Source organism: Chroicocephalus ridibundus, chromosome Z (assembly GCF_963924245.1).
Source record: "Chroicocephalus ridibundus chromosome Z, bChrRid1.1, whole genome shotgun sequence".
In the NCBI taxonomy this organism is placed as follows: domain Eukaryota; kingdom Metazoa; phylum Chordata; class Aves; order Charadriiformes; family Laridae; genus Chroicocephalus; species Chroicocephalus ridibundus.
In genome coordinates this window covers 74,768,055-74,791,819 of record NC_086316.1, presented here as the reverse complement: position 1 = coordinate 74,791,819, position 23,765 = coordinate 74,768,055, and the positions used below count along the sequence as shown (strand labels likewise).

At 45.0% G+C, this 23,765-nt stretch overlaps 1 protein-coding gene across 3 annotated transcripts in view; it reads right to left on the bottom strand.

Moving 5' to 3' along the window:
- Positions 1-23,765, bottom strand: part of PDZD2 (PDZ domain containing 2) — a 213,893-nt gene that overhangs the window by 9,437 nt on the left and 180,691 nt on the right. For all 3 annotated transcript variants that reach the window (XM_063320537.1, XM_063320536.1, XM_063320538.1), the window contains 12 exons: positions 23,631-23,704; positions 23,240-23,465; positions 22,051-22,168; positions 19,699-19,831; positions 16,758-16,839; positions 15,670-15,773; positions 14,737-14,905; positions 12,789-13,579; positions 11,514-11,658; positions 5,134-8,746; positions 4,382-4,499; positions 1,013-1,114 (listed from right to left, as the gene is read on the bottom strand). In XM_063320537.1, coding sequence (XP_063176607.1) covers positions 1,013-1,114; positions 4,382-4,499; positions 5,134-8,746; positions 11,514-11,658; positions 12,789-13,579; positions 14,737-14,905; positions 15,670-15,773; positions 16,758-16,839; positions 19,699-19,831; positions 22,051-22,168; positions 23,240-23,465; positions 23,631-23,704 — 5,675 coding nt within the window. The remainder of the gene's footprint in view (positions 1-1,012; positions 1,115-4,381; positions 4,500-5,133; positions 8,747-11,513; positions 11,659-12,788; positions 13,580-14,736; positions 14,906-15,669; positions 15,774-16,757; positions 16,840-19,698; positions 19,832-22,050; positions 22,169-23,239; positions 23,466-23,630; positions 23,705-23,765) is intronic.

The following is a 23,765-nucleotide window of genomic DNA, read 5'->3' as shown; positions in this document are numbered from 1 at the left end:
CATATTTTTAGGTAGCGTCCCTTGTCTCTATGTGAGGAGCTCTCTAGGGTGAGACACTGCTAAGCCTTGCCCTTGCTCACAGCTGACACTGTGAGTGTTTGGGCCAGACACAGGGAACACAACCTTTGTAGTGACAGAAGTGGAGTCCATTCCCTACACTGTGACCATGTCCTAGCTCAACGACTGCTTAATGTAAAATATATTTTCTTACATTCGTCTTGTCTAAGAGCAAAAACCAGAAGATTCCTGCGAGGGCTGCTGCAGGCCTCAAAGACTGAGGACATACCCTACTTCTAATCTCAGCACTTAATGGCTCTCTCTCTCTTTCAGGGTAGAATTTAAGTGTGTACCTTGTGCAAAGAAATTGTGACATGGAACACTGGTTATCTTGGATTTTTCTGCCACAGGCATCTTTTTTTGAACACTGTTTTGATTGTTTGGTATTGCTTTTTACATACCAGTATCAATTAATGGCACACAATATCCTTAGTTCAGAATGCTGTACAGGGCTTTTTTAAAAAACAACGCAAAAAAAACCAACCCTCATTTACTGACAACCAACAGGTCTTAATAACACCAAAACAAACTTGTGAAGTGAAATCCAGAATGTTTGCTGAGGTCTGAAACAGTTCTCAGGATTTCCAAAAACCTTCAAACACTTTGCTGCATAGCAAGGGCCGCTTTCACGGGTTGGAAGCAAAAACCTCCCCTAAAAGGCTTCATGCGCTGCAGCTGCATGCAGATTTTTATTTACATGCACAGGATTTAGATCTAGCTGATCTCATCTAGTAACAGACTTTTGAAGACTGAAAACATAATTGGCATCCATTTCCAATAATAAAAATTACACTTCCCAGATTTCAGTAGCAGATGGCATGCAGCCGCCTCTGAGAGACACTGTTTTATGACTGTGAATGACTTGCAGTGAGTATTGATAAACGAGCACTTGATCTAATCACCAGCCTGCTTTAAAGTGAGCTTTGCAAAAAAATGACTTGAAGCCATCACTTACTGTGACTGATTTCTGTTCCAGATCTGTTCCTCCAGCCACACTAAATCCCAGGCCAGCTCCTTCTTCTTTGTGCAAGACTACGAAGTATGTGTCTTCTTTGCTCTAGCAGAAAAATGGAGATGGATGGGAAGGGGAAGGAGAAGAAAAACAAAACCAAAGATCAAGACCAAGTTCCTGCACAAACAACAAATTAACAGTACCCTCAGATGATGGCAGGTGAAAAAAGCAACTCAAGGAATTAAAACTGAGACATTAAATGCATTTCTGTGCATGCTACAGATGAGTAGAAGCCATATAGGAGAGCTCAGGTGACAGCAAAGGTTTCTTCAGTCAGTCCAAGGCTAGAAAGCAAAGTCAAAATTAGGATAGTGGAAGGGTATTAAACCTTGGACAGCCTAATTTTCACAGGCTGTAATCAACTTTGCATTGCTCGACATTTTGCAGTCAAAACTCAATCGTTCACATACACCTTTCTGACAAAGCACTGTACTTTCCAGGGAATTACTAACACTTTTGTTATCCCATTTTGCCTTCCGCTTGAAAGGCAGTTACAAAAATGTAATGCAGAGCAGTTTCATCAATCTCTTCCCAGCAGTGCTGGACAATCTTGCATGCAGCAGTGGCTACAAACTGAAGCTTGGGAAGGTTAGATGGGGCAGCAGGAAAACTGTTTCACTTGGGAGATGAAAGTAAGGAGCCTGTTACAGTGATCCAAATGGGACTAAGTCTGTGCTGTTGTGGAAATGGGAGCATACAGCACAGGAAATGGACTGGCCCAGGTCTGCAACAGGGCTGAACTTGGCTCCAGGCACAGAACAAAGGTGTAAAGCTGGTTTCTTAGAAGTGATGGCCCACTGCCAAAATACGGAATTTGCTATGAGAGAGAAGTAGTCCCATCCAGCAAATCTGGTGCTGTCTTCCGAATGGTTCTGAGGACAAAACCAGACACCATTACAGAGACCACATTTTCTGGTGTAAGGGGAACTATAAGCAAGCATCTGGTGTAACAAGGGAATAGTAACTATCTATGGGGTACAGCATCAGAAGAGGCGAGTAGAAAGCAGGTCTCTCAGCCTTTCCCCAAGATCCCATCCAACACCAGTAATTTCCAGAAACTGACAACACTAAAATTAATGGCACATCATTAGAAACCAACCTCTTAATCTATTTAGCATTAAATGCCATATTTAGTTCACTAAACTCAGTATTTTAACTCAAGTGTTTGCCTCTTAATTTTGTTTCAAAAGGCACAGGGAACCACAGATTATCATAATTTTTTTGGTGAAACAACAGTCAAATTCTTGGCCTCACTGTGTTCTTTTTTTGACAAATTATGGCCCTGGAAGATTTTCTGCATTAGAAGTATCCTTGCAATGCACAGAGCCAATGTCAAAAACCGATGCCACCCTCCCCCACATCACTGATCCATCAGCACTTAAAGAGAGAGTAGTCAGGGATGAACATCTTAGTCCACAGTCTTTTGTAGATGTTAAGACCCTTCTCATCTGTACCCAAGTGAGAACAGCTTTATGTTAGGCTGGACATAATAAAATCAGTTAAAATCTAGGCCAGCTCAAAGTACAGTGAGGGTAATGGAAACATACACATATCTTTGACCTTTAAGTACTATAGCAACCCTTTTTGTTTAAGAGCTCATGTTCTTTCCAACCCTTGCTACCACAACTTAATTTGCTTACATTGAGGAAAATAAAAATAAAATATCAGAGGTTCAGGTGTTAGAGGGTTTTGTGAGGACCACACGTCCTGGGTCAGTCTGAACTTTGACTTCCCATTGCAATTCTTCCCTCCCCAGCTCTCGATGCTGTCCTCAGCCAGCACATGTACCATGCGTACCATGGGGCACAAAGACCTGCCTATGAATCCTTATTGCTTTATTTGGCCACTCAGTGGACACACAAGGCCTCCACTAATCACCTCTGTTTTGCCTGTTAGCCAAAGATCATTGGTCAAAAAGATTTAAACAATACAATGCCCATATATATTTTTTTTTATTTTAGCAACACTTATTAGATGCTAGCAGTAAATTTCAGCATTGTTCAGAGCAAAAGATGATGACAAACTCTTCCCAGGGAAGCTCTCAGTCCATCTCATCTTTCAGCAATTGCGTAACTATGAAGCACTGTCCTATTGTACATTTAAATCCAGCATTTGACTAGCATAAAATTTTCCAGCGTACGTGCCATACTGCACTTAAAGATGGATAAGAAACTATGCAGACAAGGAGTGCACTCCAAAAAGCATTCAGCTTTATAAATATTTGAGTTCTCAGACTTTGAAAAGTGGCATAAATATACAATCTCTCCAAAAATACTTTAAAGAATAAAAATACTTTAAAGAACACTTAACTACCTACCTTTGGCCAGAAGTACAATCCAATCCTAATTTTATCAGTAGATCTACCAAACCCTCTTGGCTCATCAAGCTCTCAGGACTTGCAAGCTTTAGCTACACTGTCCCTGGAAGCAGGTAAAGCTGGGTATTTTGGGGAGGTCCTGTTCCCCCCAGCCTGTTCTACATTTGAAATAGCAATCTTTGTGAGTAAGATTCAGGAACGCTCTAAATGCAGCTCAGCCAGCAGTTATGCAGACCAGATGGCAGTTTCTCCTCCAGTGCTATCATTATTTTATCAACTTCTGTTCTGATTTAAAAAGGATGTGGATGTATCCCAAAAACACAAACACAAACACTGCAAATGGGAAAGTAATGTTCTGGCAATCATTTCACTTTGGAGGCCTTCTTTAAACACCTAGATAATGAAGCAGGTTAGCTAAATGCAATAACCACTTTCCACAGAAGAGAGCAAAAAGGGCACAGCAGTCTCTTACAAACTCTCCAGCAGGCGCTTTCTCATGTTACAGTCTGCCAGTTCAGCCTTAAACGGAATAAATTCAATTTGCATGACTGCAGCTTCTAGCAAAAGGCGGGTGCTTCCAGGCACAGGGAGGAGCAGAGCTTCCCCTGCACGGTGGGGAAAGTGAGACTGACTCAGATGGTTGGTGGAAAGTTAAATTCTGATGTGCAGTTATTGGCAAACCCAGAAGTTTCTCAGCTGTAACAATGACTCAAATGGAGGCATACTTCTCCACTTAAAATAGGTCTATTTATTGTGGCTCAAAACTGCTTTCGCACTTGACAAACAATACCCTTTATTATACAAAAGCCATTCAAATTTATTATGGGTTTATAGCAGGCATTCAAAAACCAGCATTAGTAAAAACGACCATCAACTGTAACCTACCACAGGACTACTGGAGGAGCTCTGACATTGTTTGGAAGAGATTTTATCTGCCATTAAGAAAACCCTTAAAAATACCGCCAGTAATTTAGTTTTTATCTTATGTTTTTTACCTTTACTTGTGCTTTGACTTCTTGGAGCATAGCAGCAACATCACATTTTGGTACTACTGCTGACAAAACAGACTGCAGTTTTTGCTGGTCCAGGCTTGAGACAAGCAGCTGATCCAAGCTAAAATGCACAAAAATATAGAAGAGCTTTATTTCTAAACTGCGTAGAGATACGTTTTGGGTACACAATGTAGGTTGCATTAGGGGAAATGAGGAAGGGCCAGCTCATCAGAAATCTTCAAAGCAGGTAAGAAACAGTGTATGCTGGGAGAATGGGAAGGGGCAGAGAAGGCAATTTACGAATAACCCTCAAGATCAGTCCCAGTTCTGTTCCCCTCCTCCTTTCCCAATGGTTTTAGCAACAGACATGAACAAAAACAAGGAGACAGCTACATCTGAGGACTACTTCTGGCAGGACAACAAGCTCGTTTGTCAGTGCAGGCTGGGCTGGCAGCAAGCCCTGCACAGCCTCCCCTCCACGGCGGCTCCTGGGCAGTAACATGGCCAAAAACTGGACCAAAAAACAGCTAGAGGGGACACAGAAAAGGAGCCTGGCCCTGCCAGAATAAAGCGTTTCAACCTGTACTGAAGCACGGCTGCCCCCAGACAGCACAAGAGCGTGAAGGACAGCACCCCAAATCGAGAGGGGAATGAGGGCTGGGGCCAAAGCTGAAACGGGCTTTGGGGTGGACCTGGGGCAATGGAGAGGCTTGTGGGGGTCAAAATGAAATGGCGGTATCAAAGCCAACACCAACCTGATGGACCAGCTGTTTCCTGAGCGCTCCCCATCCGGAGAGCTGCCATGGGGTGCGTCGTCATCTGAGGCAGACCCCGGTGTCCCCGAGCCGCTGTCCCGAGGGCTGCCGGCAGCCATCCCCACGGCGCCCGCCTCAGCGAGGCCGCAGCGGGATGGCGGGGCTGCGTCGCTCCGGGATGACATGCCGAGGGCTCTGCGGGGTGTGATCTCCAGCTCTGTCTTGAAGCAGGCGGGCTGCGGCGGCCCCGAGAAGCCCTCTCCGCACAGCTTGTCCAGGTCGGGCATGCTGAGGGCCCTCAGCTCCCGCAGCCGGGAGCGGGAGAGCGGTGGCCGCCCCAGGCCCCGGCTGCGGCGTGCCTGTGAGGCTGAGGGGGGAAACGCGGCCGGGTCTGCCCCAGCGCCGCCATCCTCGCTCCTCTGGGGCTTTCCTTCCCCCTTGCCACCCTCTGCCATACGCGTGGGCTCTGCACTGGCCAGAGACTTGGCCATGGCGTTGGCCGGGCTCGGGCTGCTGCCGTAGGAGCTCAAGCTGCGCCGCAAGGCCCGTGGGGTCTCAGCAGGGCTGGCGGCAGCAGCCGTCATCCCACCGCATGACCTCCTGGCAAGGGGGGACCTCGCGGCCGAGTGTATATCGATGGCCTTCACAATAGGCCGGTCGAAATTTGCCAGGTTTTCAAAGGATTTGATCCTCTGCTTGACGGAGAAGGATGAGGTAGGTTCATGTGGCCAGTTCAGCTCGTAGTAGTAGTAATTCCTCCTGAAGCTCCTCAGCTTATCAGCAGCGGGGCAGCTAGTGTCGCTGGCTGAGGGAGACGTGTCATGGACCCTCTGGGCACTTTTGGAGGTGTACACCTGCTCCTTCCCGCTTTGGCCATTCGGCAAGTTGAGATGGACCATCTTTAACATCCCCGTTGCCGCCTGGGGGTATTTCTCCTCTGCAGCATGGCCCTGGGGGCTTTGCATGGGATGAACCTCTATAACATGGCAGTCCTCCCTCAAGTGACCCGATAACTGGGCTGGCATCGAGTAAGTCCTTGTCACAGGTTTTGACAAGCCGTAAAGATTTCTGTCTCCGGTGGCATCTGCTTTGGAGAAATACTGCATGGTGCCCATTCCCTCAGTCAGCCGAGGCACTTCTGCATTCGCCTCTTCTGTTTTCTCCAGCAATGGCAGCTGCAAAAACGATGCTGGTGAGGAAGAGGCAGAGGAGGATGAGGAAGAGGAGGATGAGGAGGAAAGCTTCACCTCAATGAAAGTGCGCTGGATCTCCTGCCCTTCCAGCTGCTCCTGTTGAACTGAGGGGGACCTCAATGAAGAAGAGCTTCCAGCAGATGGCCCTACGTTTTGCAAATCTAATTGCCTAAGGTCATCTGCACTATAGTTGCTCTTGATTGTGTTCAGGCCTGTTCCAGGGTTCTCAGACCTCCCTTTCACGTATTCAACTTTTGGTATCCCATGAGGAGATGAAGTGACTTTGGAGTGACCATCTCTGGCTCTGAAATCATCCACCTTAACACCCTTACCCTGACACACTGCAGGCTGCATGGAAACTTGCTTTTCTTTTGGCTTTCCCCATGCCTGCTGCAGGTCTGTTAGCTCTCCACAGCCACATTTCATTTCACTGCTCGCTATTGAGCTGCCAGTGCCATTCAGGAGAGGTGGATGTGAATCTTCAGAAATGACCAGAGATGGTTTATTCTCTAGCTCTGATTTCAGAGTCCTTGAGGCTGCTGAAATGCTCTTGCCAGGATCTGGGTTTGTAGGTGAATTACGGGAAAACGGTGCTTTCTTCGCCAGGAGTTTGGGAGACTGCTGTGGAGAAACAGAATTCCTTTTCTGATCAGCCCCACTGACTTTGGTAGGATTAATGCCAGAAGAATCTGAATTTGTCTTTGCTTTGCTTTTGATGGTGAACCCTTTTAGCTTTGGTCCTGCTTTGGCCTTCTGGTTATTTAAAAGAGTGTCCATTATACTTTTTTGTGCCATTCCCTTAGACTCCTGACTGGATTTTTTCTGTGAGGATGGGCTGTGCGGTACTGCAGCACCTTTGCAGTGATTTGTGCCTGAGCTTTGGACTTTTCCATTTGAAGTCCTTCCTGAAGTCACAGAGTTAATTTTCTCATTTTTCCCTGGCAAGTCATAAGTTGTGTTAGCCTTTGGATCTTTAGATCTAGTGGGAAAGGGAGACCTGAGTGATATTGCTTTTGATGATGATGCATTCACGTGACTGCTCTCTGTTTTAGACAAGCTGGACAAACTGTTGGTTTCTTTCTTCACTAAGCAATAACTAACAGCATGATCACAGTCATCAACCACTGTTTCGCTTCCAGATTTGGATCTCTGCTCATCACAATGCCCCTCCTTCTCAAGCAAGTTGTTCTCCAAGCCATTGACATTTCTAGCAGAGCAAAAGCTTATTTTTTTGCAGTGCAGAGACCCTTCCTCTTCAATGGATTCACAGCATTTCATATGTCCATTACTGTTCCCCAAACCCATCTGTTCTTCTGTACTTAAGGCACCATTGTTACAGAAAGAGTAAACTTCAGGGACACTGACCGAATTCTTTAGGACGTCTTTTTCTCTCAGGAAAACTGTGGAAGGAGAACACAAGGATGCAGAGGACGCATCTGAACACTGTGAAGGACAGGAAGTGGGACCACTGTGATCTTCCAAGCCCAGTTTGTTGATGCATGTCTCCAGTGACCCACACATTGCACAGCCCTCAGTTTGCAAAACTTTGCCATCGTAAGGGTGCAGCGGGGACAGAGAGGATGAGCTTGTTGCAGATGTGAGATGCTGCTCCTGTGCGGACTTTTGCGGCTCATCGTTCATGCAACAAATTTCAATTTGCTCCTCATCCGACTCCATTACAGTACAGACTGCAGGGGTGTTAGCAGCAGCACACGGCCCAAGCAACACCTCATTAGCATTATCAAAGGTTTCCGTGACAGACTCTGCGTCTGAGTGAGAATCCTCCGCAGCTCCATACATAGACTTTGGAAATGAGTCGCTTCTCTTACCTTCCGGAGAGTTTGCTGCAGGCGACTCATCCTCATTTAAACTGCTAAAATTCCTAGAATAGTTATTTAAAGAGTTTTTATTCACAGTAAAAAGTTTGCCTGTGTTAATGGAGTCCAACACAGACAGCCCCAAAACCCCTTGTGCATTAGCTCCACAATTCACAGTTTTTTCCAGCAGCTCCTCCTTGGCTGGCTGTGGCTCAGAACCGGGACAGCCTTCATCAGTTCCACAGCAGCACATGGTGGTGTACTCTTCTCGGAGGGGGCTTTCTGCTCGCGACGGGGTGCGCGAAGCCCTGCTCTCGGGAGCGCCCATTTGGCTGAGCAAGTCATCGATGTCAGTGATGGGGATGGCAGCGCAGTCCTCGGGGCGGCTGCCTTTTGTCGTCCCTCTTTGCGTGTCTTTGCTCGTGGCATCAGGTGGCAGTGTTGGCCTCTCCACCGCACAGCTGCCAGCGGCATTTTGCAAACCTGCTCCTTCTCGCTTCCCAGCACTCGGTTCTTCCCCAGTTGTGAGGATGCTGTTGACATCGGCCTGATTTTGACTGTCTACCCCTGGAGACAGGATGAGGTTTGTAAATCTGCTGACAGCTGCATTATGATAAAAATAAATAAATAGAAGAAAAGAAGCAAAACCCTGTCAGATATAGGAAGTGATATACAAAACACCATGTTTTATTACAAAAATAGACACCCATGTAGTCAGACTACATGTTTTCCTTTTGCTCTGCACTCCTCCTCTTCTGTAATGATGTTTACAACAACTCAAATTAATCATAACCCTGCGCATTTGAGTAGCACACAGGAGGGAGCAATCCACTTATCCAAGGTAAGTAGTCATGATCTGTTTAATTCTCATCTTTGAAATTTTCAGCAGTCAAGCAGACAACTACCTAAGCGTCAGTATGCAGTAAGTCAGGCTGATTAGTACAGCTTCTCATTACTTGTTTGATCGAAGATGTCTCCAATAGATTGCAGAGAGTACACAAAGCCCTGGCATAGCGAGCAAAGGTGAACAGATAACACAGTGACGAGCTGTGCATAAACAACTTGACTCTGATCCTCTCGGCACTTCTGCAGGTGTTTAATGTGACACGCATGGCTGATGTTATACACGCATTAAGCATATGGGCTTTACAGGATTTCTGGCACAGACCTTTCCTTGCTTCTGATACATGTTTAACCCACTCTTGGGCAACACACTGAGCTCCCTGTCACGGCTGCACTGCAAAACATTCCAGCTCACCCATTTCTCCAGCTCTTCAATTTTCAGCACTTCATCCTAGGCATCTGCTTGCACCTTTCTACACTGCTTCTGGGACATGCATTCCCATTCAAGCTGCCTTCCAGAGGCGTTATTACCCGGTGAGGCCCAGAAAGTGCATGGAGAAGGAGGGGTGTATTCACAGAGTCATCGTCCTTTCCTGCTCATTCAAACGTGCCAGCACATCTTTCTAATCTTCGCACAAACCTGTGGGATTATCCACATCACTTAGGTACCCATGTTAAGAAATGCAGGTTCCTCCTGGGGTCAACAAAGGGGAAGATACCTCAGGAGAGTAATCTGACGCAGCCAGGTTAAGTTTTGAAGTGCTGCCCTGCTTCAGCGTGCTGAGTCACACACTGAAGAGACCCTCTTCTCTGCCAGCAGGGCAGGCCGGGGAGGGGGAAAGCAGAAGACTTGCCTGATAAAGGAGTGCCAATGTGCCCCTACCGCAGTGCTATTAGTTTGCAAAAGCCACAGAGACCTAAGGAAACAAGAACGGGACTCTCTGCCAAGCCAGGAACTACTTAAAGAACAAATGGAACTGAAGCATCTGGAAGCACTTTAGGCTCCCAGGTATTAATAGGTACATGAAGAAGATCATAACCTAAAACGAAGCAAAATATTATGTTCTTCCTGAATTTGAAAAGTATGCTTTTCTTTTTCAAACACTCATTTCCACACCACCTAATTTGTACAGTCTGTGGGGAAGCATATATTGCTGTAACAGCATAAATCAGCCCTGAGCAGAGGCTAAGGAGGTATCAAATATTTCAATTCAAACCAGAAAACTTTTTATAAGAAACATGCAAATAAACACTTTGATAAGATTCTAGTTTTCTTGGGTTTTCTGTTTCATCTGTCTGTACATTAGAGAATTCTGACACACGAAAGGGAAAGAGAGAAAGAGAGAAAGAAAGAGAAAGAGAGAAGGAAGGAAGGAAGGAAGGAAGGAAGGAAGGAAGGAAGGAAGGAAGGAAGGAAGGAAGGAAGGAAGGAAGGAAGGAAGGAAGGAAGGAAGGAAAGAAGGAAGGAAGGAAGGAAGGAAGGAAGGAAGGAAGGAAGGAAGGAAGGAAGGAAGGAAGGAAGGAAGGAAGGAAGGAAGGAAGGAAGGAAGGAAGGAAGGAAGGAAGGAAGGAAGGAAGGAAGGAAGGAAGGAAGGAAGGAAGGAAGGAAGGAGGGGAGGAGGGGAGGAGGGGAGGAAGGGAGGGAGGGAGGAAGGAAGGGAGGAAGGAAGGAAGGAAGGAAGGGAGGAAGGAAGGAAGGAAGGGAGGAAGGAAGGAAGGAAGGAAGGAAGGAAGGAGGGAAGGAAGGAAGGGAGGAAGGAAGGAAGGAAGGGAGGGAGGAAGGGAGGGAGGGAGGAAGGAAGGGAGGGAGGAAGGAAGGGAGGGAGGGAGGGAGGGAGGGAGGGAGGGAGGGAGGGAGGGAGGGAGGAAGGAAGGAAGGAAGGAAGGAAGGAAGGAAGGAAGGAAGGAAGGAAGGAAGGAAGGAAGGAAGGAAGGAAGGAAGGAAGGAAGGAAGGAAGGAAGGAAGGAAGGAAGGAAGGAAGGAAGGAAGGAAGGAAGGAAGGAAGGAGGGAAGGAAGTAGGGGAGGAGGGGAGGAGGGGAGGAAGGAGGGGAGGAGGGGAGGGAGGAAGGAAAAAGGCTTTTATTAACTTATTGTCCATTTATAAAAACATTACTTAAACTTCAGATTTAAGCGAGACAGATGTTATTAGAAAGGGTTAACATAGGCAGAGCAGTAAAAAGAGTTGTCAGGACAAGGTCACTGATGAGTTAGCTCCAGGTCTGCACGAAATGACTCAGACCGCTGCAAATGCTGGCAGGAGGGACATATGATAAGTGGGCGCTTTGAGTGCTTCACACAGGAGCAGGTTTGCTCCCCTCATCGTGGTGACAGGGCGGACCCCAAAGCCCGGTTTGGTGATGAAGTGCTTTGCCTGGCTCACCAATGCAGACACAACGTACCCCCTGTTTTTGCTCTGAATCGATGTCGGAAGCTGGAGCAGCAGAAGATCAGACCCAGCTGATCCAAGGGAATTTTCTTCACTGGTACTTAGAATAAATGGGACAAAAGCAAAACTACTCTCTCACCTGATGCTGCTTTCTGGATCTCCAGGGTTACGGATGTGGGAAGACACTGCATAAGCAAGCAGATTTCCTCGTACGTCATCTTACTGACTGGGATACTGTTGATGGTGGTAATCTCATCTCCTACAGCCATCTTGCCCATTGATCCCTGATGCAATGACAGATCCAAGGAAATTATAAATACACCTCAGAAGCCCTGCCACAAGGGCAAAGATTGCAGGGAGCAACATTCCCTATTTCACATCACTGCAAAGCACAGGTATCACTGCTGTCAGTTTGCCAACACGTAAATAAAGAGCAGACTGTGCTTTTGCCAGGAGAGGAATTAATGATCATTCTGAAACAGGAAGGTCAAAAGAGCTGCTGGGTTCTCTGAGAGATCAGTATCAGGATGGAGGACATAGCATTCTTCATTCACATGAATAGAGATGGGTCAGTCCTAGTTTCTTCAGGACTGGAACATTGTCTATCATTTTTGCATTTCATGTACGGATTATATTGCTGGTCACAACCTCCCATTGGGCCAACTGGACTCTCCTAAACAACTAAATTCCACAGGGACAGAGCTCTTAAGGTAAAAGCCTAAGTATGTTTCTAAACACTGCACAGTAAGTCAGAGAAAAAGGCAGGAACAGAACGCAAATCCCCAGCTCTCACAGCCCAATTCAAACTGCTACGACATATCCTCTCACCCTGTTGGCCGCTAACTAGATCAAAAATGCTACATCCAGCTTTGTACACCAGAGTATCCTTCTTCCTCTTTCTGCACTTTTGCACCTAGGTCAGCAATTCCACATCCAGCATGAAGCAAGTACTCACACTAATGTGTGCACATATGAGGTGCAGAAGAGCAGTATGTTACTGGTACTTCCATGGCGCTTGGCAAACCTGGCCAGCACCTAAGGTCTCGTGGTACCAGATTTGTATAACGCAGGAATATGTGCATAAAAAATAATAGGATTTACTTATTTTGTCTTTGCCTCTGGTAAAAAGAAAGGAAACAAAAAATAGTATTCTCTCAAAACTGACTGCGAGTGGGGATGAGTCCACCTCAGTAGATCTGCCTCTTGACTTTCTTGGTTTTGAATCAGCCAAGGCTGCACTTCTGAACCAGAAACATTTCATTTAACAGCAGCTTCAGAACAATATGGGACGAGACATTTTGCCCATCAGGCACTAACATCTCCCTTACACTTACTCTCAACAGATCCCCTGCTTAATAATAATCATCCCTGCAAAGTGAAAGCAAATCACAATAATTAAACATTAAAAAATTACCATTTCTGCTGGTCCACCTGGCCGCAGCCCTGTGACAACAACCTTTAAGGGCATGGCCTGGATTTCCAAATCCAGGCCGAATGACTCGTGCTCATTGCGAACCAGAGTGACTACTTCACCCTGTCCCTGCCCGGCCCCATCCGGTGCTTCACACTTCTTGCTGTGAGGGAGCATCCTCGCAACAGGCTTGTTGTAAGAGCCATGCTCCTCCATCCTGTGCCTCTGAAGGCTTCGGCACTCAGTGCTCATCATGCTTTTCACTCTTGTGACTGCTCTGTGCTCAAGTTTTGGAGATCTCTTAGATTCAAGTTGTGCTTCACGGAGCTCCTTCAAACTCAGGCTACCAAGACGAACTTCAGGCATACTTGAGTAATCGAACGCTATGATGGGGAAGAAAGGAGAGTCAATTTGCTCCAGCGTGCTGTCTGCAGACTCCACGGAGTTGCTGAAGACAGGGGAAGATGTCTCTGTGCCACTATATCTAGGTGACTCGCTGTCCTGGCTTTCATCATCGATTTCTGCAGATGAGGTTCTAATGACAATGCCAGCGTCCTCCTGGCTCTTGGCCCTCTGGCTTCTTTGCAAGTGGGAACTTTCGTCATCATCACTAACATCACCATCATAGAAAACAACCCTCCTCTGTCGATGAAAGGGGCTGCGGGCAGATTTGGGGCTGTCACTGAGGATGCCAGGTCGGACAGACTCCACGTGCTTGTTGTGCAGGCCAGACGATCTCCCACTAGTTGGAGAAGCCAGACCATTTGCTTTTGCCACTCCTGCTTCTCTAGCAGCTAGGAAAAAAGAAAAAAAGTTATACTTTAATCGCATTTATAGATGACTTTTAATACCATTTATCTGACTGCAGCAGAGTACACGCGGCTCTGTTTGCAGGGGAAGCTTAACCTCTCCTCACAAAGCAAAAGCGGGTTTTTCATGTCCTCCCTCTAACTACAGTAAACAGCAGGCAGGACAGCAGATAGCTCTACAAATTACGGGTAATTCCTGAAATCAGCTCATGGCACATCTGGTTCTATTTTCAGTTTATTTCTGAAGTATGACTATGACCCAAAGAAGAAAGGGATGCAAATTCACATGTATATTTTACTTTAAACAACAGAGTTTCTTTCATATTTTGCTTAAATCTATGCTCAGGACTGTCTGCATCAACTTACCGAGAGTGAAAAATGCTTTCCTGAACAAAGACATAGTAATACGACAATGAGTTTCAAACTAAAGACCAGTAAACCCTAGAAACCTTTCCACATCCTTCTTAGAAAGAACTGCATTTTTGTTTTTTGGTTTGCTTTCTTTTGTGGGTATTTTAAAATGTAAAAATGCTTTTAAGCATTAAATAATGAATTTCCAGAGGAAAATACGCTGTAGACAAAGACATTACTTGAGAAGCATAGGAAAGAAAGAAAAAATGTAATATCCTTTGAATTTGAGATCAGGTGCATGTCAGAAAGGAAATCTAAGATTCTTTCAATCAACTACTATGGGGAGAAAGGCACATATGCAAAATACGATGTCAAATTGAACATTTGATTCTTTCTACGCTGCTATATGTGACATTTTGAAATTGTGTATTTGAGATAGCTATGAACATTTTCACTTAAATGTAATCAACCAGATGATGATCATACATTTGAAAAAAATCCACCAACCTGCAGTGCTGTCAATCTAGTTTCGGCCAAACCAATGCAATAAAGTCAATTTCACTTAATCAGAGCAGCAATTTGGGCAAAATACCATGGAAATGGGCATTTATGTGCATTGTTGTAAACCTCTTCCATTTTCCAGAATTTCATATAATCAGCACTGGCTTGCACTATGCTGCCCGGCGTCTCTTACCAGCACAGGAATCACCATAGCTCTCCTGTAAAGCAAACCAGCGCTCAGCGATTCTCCCCTCATTAGCCAAATGATCAGACACATTTCCGTCACTTACTCAGGTTGCCAGGAAGAAGAGAGCCATCATCCAGCAAACTGCTTCTGTTCTTCTGACGGAGCTGCTCTTCATCACAGGAACTGGTTACAGCATCAGCAAACAGGAGCTGGCTTGTGCCGTCATGCGAGAAGTACTGGGAAAGCTCTGCCTCGGAGCTGACGGATCCCTGCTGAAAAGAAGTGAGCCTTGTGACCGGCCGTCATCGATGATTAAAGCCCTGTCTGCATGCAAGCACCACAAACTCCACTCACACTGCCGGAGCAATAAAGGATGTTTAAAGCCAACTTTTAAAACAGAAGACTTGTCAGTATATTGAAAAACAATCTGTCAAACTGGGATGGCTGAAATGCTGCATATCAGTACATTTTTAGCCCGTATAATAAATATAAAAGGATTCCAAATCCCACTCCTTTGCAGATGTGGTTCAATGCAGAAACAAGGGATGAAACCATTCACTCGTGTAATTCCCTTTATACACCTTCTGTACTGAGAGAAGGGAAGGGTTTGTACCGCTGGACACAGTTTGTATGGCTTCTTTGGCTTTCCCAGGAAAAACAGAGACTTTTTCACTGCAAAAGCTACATAGAGAGACCGAGCGCTCAGCCTTCTGCCTACAGGCTCAGGTCTCTCCTGCTAACTTCATCCCTGTGTCCCACAGAGCAAGGGTGCCTTCGAGGTGGCAGGTGGTGGGAGTCCACGGCTTTCTCTGCCACGCTCTGCGCATCGCTCCCAAAGGCTACAGCCACACAGACAAAAAGGAACTTGCTGCTGTCACGATTTAAATATGTAACGTAAGAAACAACGCCTTTTATGGAGCCCATGTGACAGGGAAGGAACACAGAGGCTTAGTTTTGAACTCCCTGATCAAGTAAGAGCTTCAGTAGAAGTTGAATTTGAAGCAGATGCTGTTTTTATTGCATTTAGTCTTTTTACCCGGCTTGCTGGCTCCAGGAAGCGTTTCATAGTCCAGCTGAGGGGAGATGAGGTCTCTCCTTGTTTGGCCTTCACATTAGGAGATGGGCTCTTTTGTACAGCTCCTGTTAAGCACAGCTTAGTTAGGTGCCAAAAATTAAAGTTGTGGTCCATATATCCAAACAAGCTGCTCGTTCACCTTCTGAGCTGGGAGCTGCATTTCATCTCACTTATTTATTATCTGAATTGCTTTCCTGAAGTGAGATTTATTTAACATTTCACAAGCTCTCCCTCAGATCAGGTGAAACATGATCACAGACACACGTTACGCCAGCCAGGCCCAGAACAGAGCTATGAACAAGAGATGAGCAGGAGATGGTCCTCCTCACCCCCTGAAGCATGCTGCTAAACTAGGTGCAACCTCGAAAGACAAATTAGCAGCCACTGGCAAGGTCTACTTCAGAAAAGGTCTTAGCTGACACTGATGTAAAGAGAATAATTACAAATCTAACATATCTGTCTAAAAATCACCGTACTAGCCACCCTGCCATTGCCAAGAGTTTGCTTTCATCTGCAAGATTTTACGAAGTGCTAAATCTGGAGTTCAAAAACATCAGACAAATGCCAGAACACATGTTTTGACGTGACCCCAAAGATTAAAACAGAGTTAAAACATATAGTCCAGTATGCAATACCTGGACTGTTTCAAATGGACACAACAATACTCTCTTTGTTTTTTTTTTCTTTTGGCCACCTACATGGATAAGGGTATATAGAAGGAGCTCATTCCTTCTGTCCTTTCCCAACCAGGCCATTGTGATTCCCATTCACCTTGAAGAGCAGATAGAGCAACCACCTCTTGGCAACCCTACCTTCAGATCATGGCAGCCCAGTGAAACCCACAGCAAGTAACATGAGCTATAGAGTTGATCCATCTGAACTGGATGTTTTTGCTAAAATTTCTGCAGTGGACACAGTGATTATACACCCTGAACTGCTCTGCTGTTTTGAAGGCCCTCAAAATATTGATGTTGGGGAACCCAAGAGCACGTCCTTAAACCTTCCTCCATCTGGAAAAGGACACATTTTAGCAGAGAACATGCTGCTACCTGTGACATGAGAGGAGCTGGCATCCTTGCTCTCTCGGTGGGTAGTACGAGCTATTGCTTCATCCATCTCCTGCTCAGAAACCTAAAGTCAAATGAAACACAGAGGTCAAAATGGGTAGATAAAGTGAAGATGAACATCCAACCACTTATCACTACATGATTAATTTCAGATATGCTACTATTTTTAAAGATGCAGTAAAGAAGACCTAGTTGAGATCTCCTAAGACGTTCAGATTCCCTCCATGCCACTCTGCTGCAGAAACCATGAGGCAGAAGCCTGCTGACTTCATGAAGACCATATCCAAGGGCCACTTTACGCAAACAAATAAAACAGCCCCAGACTTAAAGAAATCAAATTAAGCCATTACACCACAATTTTAACTCAATTAAGTGCTGTACATTGATTTATTGAGAAAATATTACCTTAAAATGGACAAAGACTGCTTTGTACAAGCATATATCAGAAGATATTCTACACTTAACCTACCGGAAGAATAGCAGACTTCCCAAGATACTAGCTGTCTTTTTAATTTTAATTTCTTGCTTTTAAAAAGAAAACCTAAGTGAGTAATTGGTAATTAATGTTTCTCTGGTTAAAGAATAAATACTGGTTTACCATATTTGCTAATTTTGTCCTGAATTACTGCCATGCACTTAATTCTTATTACTGGAAAACTCCATATAATTTTATAACAGGAACAACTAGTCTGCAGGAGTATATATTTAAAAACAGAAAGCAAGTTAATTCTGTCAAAAATAATTTCTATACACATTGCTTTACATGAATTAAAATTCAACATAAATAGAGACTAGAAACTTGAATCTTTCTGAACCATGAAGATTTGAAAGATTCCTAAGCAAACTCAGCAGTTTAAACATAGTTTAAACGCCACATTCACTCAGAATAACAAGAAGAAAGAAAATTTTGTGGTATTTCTCTTGGAAGTACATGAAGACACTGAAGTGAACATATTCAGCAACAAAATGTACTATGGACCTTTTGTGTCATAAAACGAGACACTAAGTATAAAAATGTCCAAAACAACATGAGTCTTTGTAGAAATACATCTCCGTTTTCAGCCTGTGGCATGACCCTACAGCAAACCCAACGCCTCTGGGCTCCTGGGGCACAGGGAGTTCCTACAGGATACAGACCAAGCCCAGGGAGCACGCTCCAGGAGCTCTACACAAACCTTTGGGTACAAGATGTCCCAAGAGTAAAACTAGGTGTTGGGCAGACTGCAGTATTTGTTTAAAGCTAACCAAAAATCCCCACTTCTGCAAGCTCTGCCAATTTTGGGTTTTAGCATCCTCTACGCCTCAGGCGGATCAAACTGGAGAGGGACAAGCTAATTGCTAACTACAATCTGCAGACTGGGGTACTATTAAGAGCAAATAAAATAAATTAAAATAAAATACACCCCCCACACACTTCTGTAGATCCCCCAGCGCCATCAGAAAAAGGGTAAAAGTGACATAATGGTAAATATGGGTCCCCATATGGGCACTCTTCAGAGATCCAACTATGAGGGACTGTGGATTCAATACTGCCGGGGCGGGGGGGAAATGCTTTAGGGTCTCTCCAGCTCAACTTTTAGCTTTTCCTAGAATTTCTTGGCAAAGGATTTGTTGTCATTTTAAATATCACTTATGGAAAAGTGTAATAGGAGCCACTTAATAGTTTCCCTCTGTTACCGAGAAATAGCAAGCAATTAGCTTAACTCTGTTCATCTTCTCAGCAGATACTTGGTTAGGTCATTCATCGGCTTTCAAGCCACCGGCACAGCAAGCTGAAGGACGGGGGAGAGAGGGCAGGCTCTACTCCATGGAGTTTTTATTTCATGCTACTTACAGACTCTCCAAAAAGTCTATATGCCTTAATAATGCAATCAAATGGAACCATCATGCTGGTTCAGCACAGCACACAGACTCCCTAGAAATGCTGTTATCTTAGGCTATAAGCCCAACCCTTACCCTCTCCATGCTTACCTTTGACTAACAGAACCACAGCTTCTTTCTTTTTAGCAGCACAAGGCCTTGCAGCAATGATAATAAACTCTGGGCAGTAGACCCCTATTTGCTTATTGTTTGTATATTTGATTTAGCAGAAAATACGCAATTAATTATAAAATAAGAAACCTGAGTTCTCCTAGATATGGATTTATTAAGGCCTCCATTTGTAGTTACGAGTTCAAAAGTCAGAGCTCTCTGGACCCACTAATGCAAATATTTTTACAGCTTCATTCCTGTTTAAACAGGAAGGTTTTGTACACTCATGAAATTCTTTGAAATAGTGAAATAAAAGAAGTTGTTATTCCCTATAGCTTGGTTAAAAGGCTTTTATCTTCTATCACCAATTTTTAAAAATTGATTGAAAATACTCACTTTGTAAATGCAGCCTTATTTCCAAATTGCCCTTGAAGAGATTTCACAGTAGCAGTACATTCCAGATTCTCACATTTTAGTTCCTGACAGAAAACTTTCATCTTTGGACAGATTTTACTTTTTTAAAAACAGTATTCCTACTACTTTATTATAGTTGATCAGTTCAATCTGTTGATATTTATGTTCCTGGCCCTAAATTACATGCTACTCAAAGACAAACTAACTGCAAAATAACTTTAAGGAGGAAGAGGACTTGTGCTGTATTTGTGTTGCCACTTGGTCCAAGTACCAAGAAAGACGGGAACACTTCACTCAAGTAGTTCCAGGAAAATTGCATTTGATCAGTGGGTGACTAAGTGAAAAGCAGCAGGGACAGTCCAGCATTGCTACAACTTACAAAACTGGAAGGCATCATTACAATTCCTGATTTCTTGCACAACACATGCCATAGAGAGAAAAATCCAATATTCTTCATCTGCTGCTTTCCCGACAGCGAGACTCAAATTACAGTGCCGGCTGAAAACACCCCAGACACACTAACACGTTTTCTCCTCACCTTTGGGTTAGGATGCCGACTAATGATAAGGCTGACGGGACCTGGACCACATTCGCTCAGGATGGCATAGGCTTCACTCAAAGCCGCGTGACGCAGACTCACCGAATCTGCCTCCAGGATCTGGTCACCCCGACTGCAGAGAGACACAGAGCTGGTTAATCACAACCGCCTTTTACAGAAACATTCGTGCTTTCAACTGATGGCCAAGCTTTTTTCAAAGATGCAAGTGTCTGGAAAAGACCTGACTCGCAAAGAAGCCAGTCTTGCCCTTGCTCCCAGTGACGTGAATGCTTTAAGTCCTGCTGCCTTCAGGAGGGAGGTCCAGAGATCCCCTCTGCACTTACCGTCAGTGCTACAAACTCTATTGAATCAAGAGATAAAATTGGCTGCATTTGGAATGGGGTGAAAGCAAACTTCAATTCCAGTTCTGCATTCACATACTTGTTGAGCACAGAAGAGGAAAAATTAGATTCAGATGGGCTGTTCCTTCCCATCATATTGAATTACTTAACACAAACACTGATAAGAAACTCATGATTTAGATACGAGTTTATGAAATGTCTCCAGGAAAGAACTGAGCATGATAAGCCTGTATTTGCTTCAAATTAACATATAGAACCCATTAAAAAGAAAAAAGAAAAAAAAATCACCACTCTTCTGAGAGGAAAGCATACATTGTTTAGTTTTGCTTTCCCTATTTCTTAACTCTTGCTCATGGTGCTCAGACATCTGAAAGTATTCAAAAGAAAAGATCATCAACTAGGGATATCATTAAAGCCTTCTCCATAATTACTAAGGCATTTGCTTCCAACAGACATGCTCAAACGATCTACTACTGCTGATTTATGTTGGGCTACTTGTGACAATGGAAACGGGTTTGCACTGTGAGTCCACACGATGAAGGCAAAGTGGCAACTGCATGTCGCAGCCTTCAGGAACCTGCACCTGTGGCACAGGCTCCTGAAAGCAAAGGATGACCCATCCGTGTGTGATCATGCCGCTGCCCTGCCCATCTTTGAGATTTACCCAGCTATTAGAAACTACAGAAATAGGGTCACAGGCACATGATTGAGGGGGGGAGCTCAGATATGGAGGAGCTGTATTCAAACCCCTTCTGGTATTGCAAAGCCAGTATTTGATTAACAAAGCTTTCCAAAAATCAAAACCATCCTGCAAGTTTTGGCTTACGGAGCCATAAACCACTGATGGGACAACAGAAGCAATGTCTCAAAGAAGCAAGCTAGAAATCTGGGAAGCATGCCTGGATATAATCAATCACTTAAACCTAATAAACGATACAGCTGTTATACACAGACACGACCAGCGCTGCAATATTTTCCAAAGAGGCTTACAAGAAAGCAAGTTCGCATTAAATACTGTCTCCTATAGACATTTCTACTTGGTAGGAACTTTCAAGGCTTTTGGCAGAGATGCCACCATAAAATTATCTTCTTCCCTTATTCCAAAGAATCAAATTGCTCGATCACAGTTTTCCTGGTGAGCAAGGAAACAGAAGGCGCTCTCTACCCATGCGAAAGCACGGTGTTTGCTCAGCCTCCCTGCACCAGTGCTCATGCCACACGCTCGCTGCGAATCACGCAGTCCCCATGGGTCTTCAGTGCAGCCTCCCCTCCCAAGCGATGCTCCCAGCACCCTCCGGCATTGACGCAGGAAGGCAGGAAGGTGGAAGATTTCCTCCAATGGTTTTTAAAAACAAGGCCTCCAGGAGAGGAGGACCAGCAAATCACTTTCTGTCACTTAAACCAAGGTAAAGCACAAGGGAACCCTAGGAATGATTGCTTCTCTCTCTTATGGTTCCTTAAAGACATCCAAACTCCACGACAGAGTAAATGAGATGGGCAGGTCAGCCTGCAGCAATCCTGGCAGGCAGACAGTACGGGCAGAAAAGCGCTGCTGCAGCCATGGGCACAGTCAGCTTGCAAGAACATCTCCCCCACCTCTTTTTAAAAGAGTTTCAGGTGACTGAGCTTTTAGCAGAGCTCTGCAAATTTCCTCCCAATCTGGGGTCTCTGGCTCCAGCTCTGATAAAAACATAGGAGGCTGCACTTCTTCCTGCTCCCCTTTCTCAAAGGGTGCTATTAGGCTCAGTTTTCTGTATAGAGAATTAAAAAAAAAACAACCCCAAACCTTAATCATCGTGCTGCTTCCAGCACAGAGAATAATGTTTCCTGGGTATTTAATACCGCTTTGGAATGTCTTTATTTAAGTGTTTTCTTTTTCGTGAATGCTTAACTATAAATCCCCTCCCTGCTACACCAACCAACTGGTGAAAACAAAGTCTGAATCAATTTTATTGTAAAACCACTCCAGCATGTTTCTACTTTAACTAACCTTAATCTGCCATCCATTTTAGCCACTGATCCTGGGGCCAGGCTGTGAATGTATATCCCCGGAGAACTGTTTTCCAGCGTGAGACAACAGGCACCAATGCCAAGCCCAACCCCTGGCTCTGTCAAAAACAAAAAGTACAGAGAAAAGTGCTGTTATTCTGCGTAGATTGTAATCGCAAAGGACACACAAAGTGTTTGTGTTCCCACATCCCATCTGAGACCAAGACTCCTGTATTGTTTCAAGGCTGGCCTTAGGTGCAGTCAGTCAGGAAGCCAAGACCAACAGTGGAAATCAGGATTGAAAATATCTGATCCTGACTGTTCTCTGAGATCCACCAGCAGAGAGGACTAGCTCCACTCCCAGTCAATTTTCTGTGTGGCATGGGAAACGCCTGGAAATGTCGCACAAGGTCTGACACAGTCTGAAGCACAAAGCAGAGGGGGCAGCAATCCAATAAAGATGTCACTTGAAATTGTGAGCACAGAAGATGCTGTCAGCTGTGCTGCTCTCTTTTGTTAAATATCTCCATGGCATCCCTCAGCAAAGAGGAACGAAGAAAGGTGAGGCGTTGCCTCTGCTTCAGTGATTACCTCTGTCCCCTTCGACCTCTGCTATCCTTAGATAACGGCACTCCTGAAATAGGAATTGCTAGACATCTCACCTTCTCACTCCTAATTTTTAAGTCAACCTTTAAAATCAGCATATTTAAAGCCTTTAAAATAGGTGTTTTGTCCCACTCCACATAGCATATGCTCTAAGTTTAGCTTGTGCAATTATTGATAATGACAGCAACCCTCAGGAAGGAGTTCAGACAGCTCACCTGAGGAATTTTGAGCACTCTGAGTGGTTTTGCCTTCCTCAGCGCTGCCCTTTACAAGAAGGGCATGGCCACCTGGGCTGCCAAGAGGTTGATTCACATTTTGCCTGGTATCTCACAGCCTCCCTTCTTCCAGCAGCACGGATACTGACTGCTCCCTGTAAAAGTCTCCTGGCTCTGGAGCAGAAAAATGTGGAAGGGGGAATTCTTCAAAGGTTTTTGCATTAGAGGATGTTTTTCCCATCCATCCTGTGGTTCACGATCAGATGGACATGGGTAGGTGCCCTGGATACTAGAGCCTCTATCCTATTTCCAAAAACTCCCCTAGAAAGCATGGATTCATTCTCCAAGCCCATTTCAATGGACCCTCACCTTTATTGAGCGTCACATCCATGACAATCCTGTCCTTCGGGCCAGGTCCTTTGCGGCTGGAGGAGGAACCGTCCGCCTCATCAGGTCCGGGGACCGGCGTGCCACCGCTGGCGCTGGAGCTGGGGGAGCTGGAGCGGCTCAGCAAAGTGGGAGTCGCGCAGGGCGTGAGGCTGGGGCTGCGCAGCCGCGTCCGCACCGTCAGCGTCACCACTCCTTTCTTGAGTTGCTGGAGAAACACCAGAGAAGCCCGGTAAGGTGATGCGATACGCCAACATTTGCCAGTAAACCTGCGTACAGTAATCTATGGCAGCAGAAGAATATAAAGGCCCGGATGCTAAACGGCACTGAACGAAGAGAAGCATGAATCTCTCCTGTAGTACACCTATGTTACCTTAAACCTTTGAATGGCCTCCTGATGGGTCAGCCCTTGTAGAGACTCTCCATTAACTTCTAGGATTTCATCCCCTGGTAATTAGACACAAAAAATGAAGTCAGCAATATACAGGCTACAGAGATGTAAAAATCC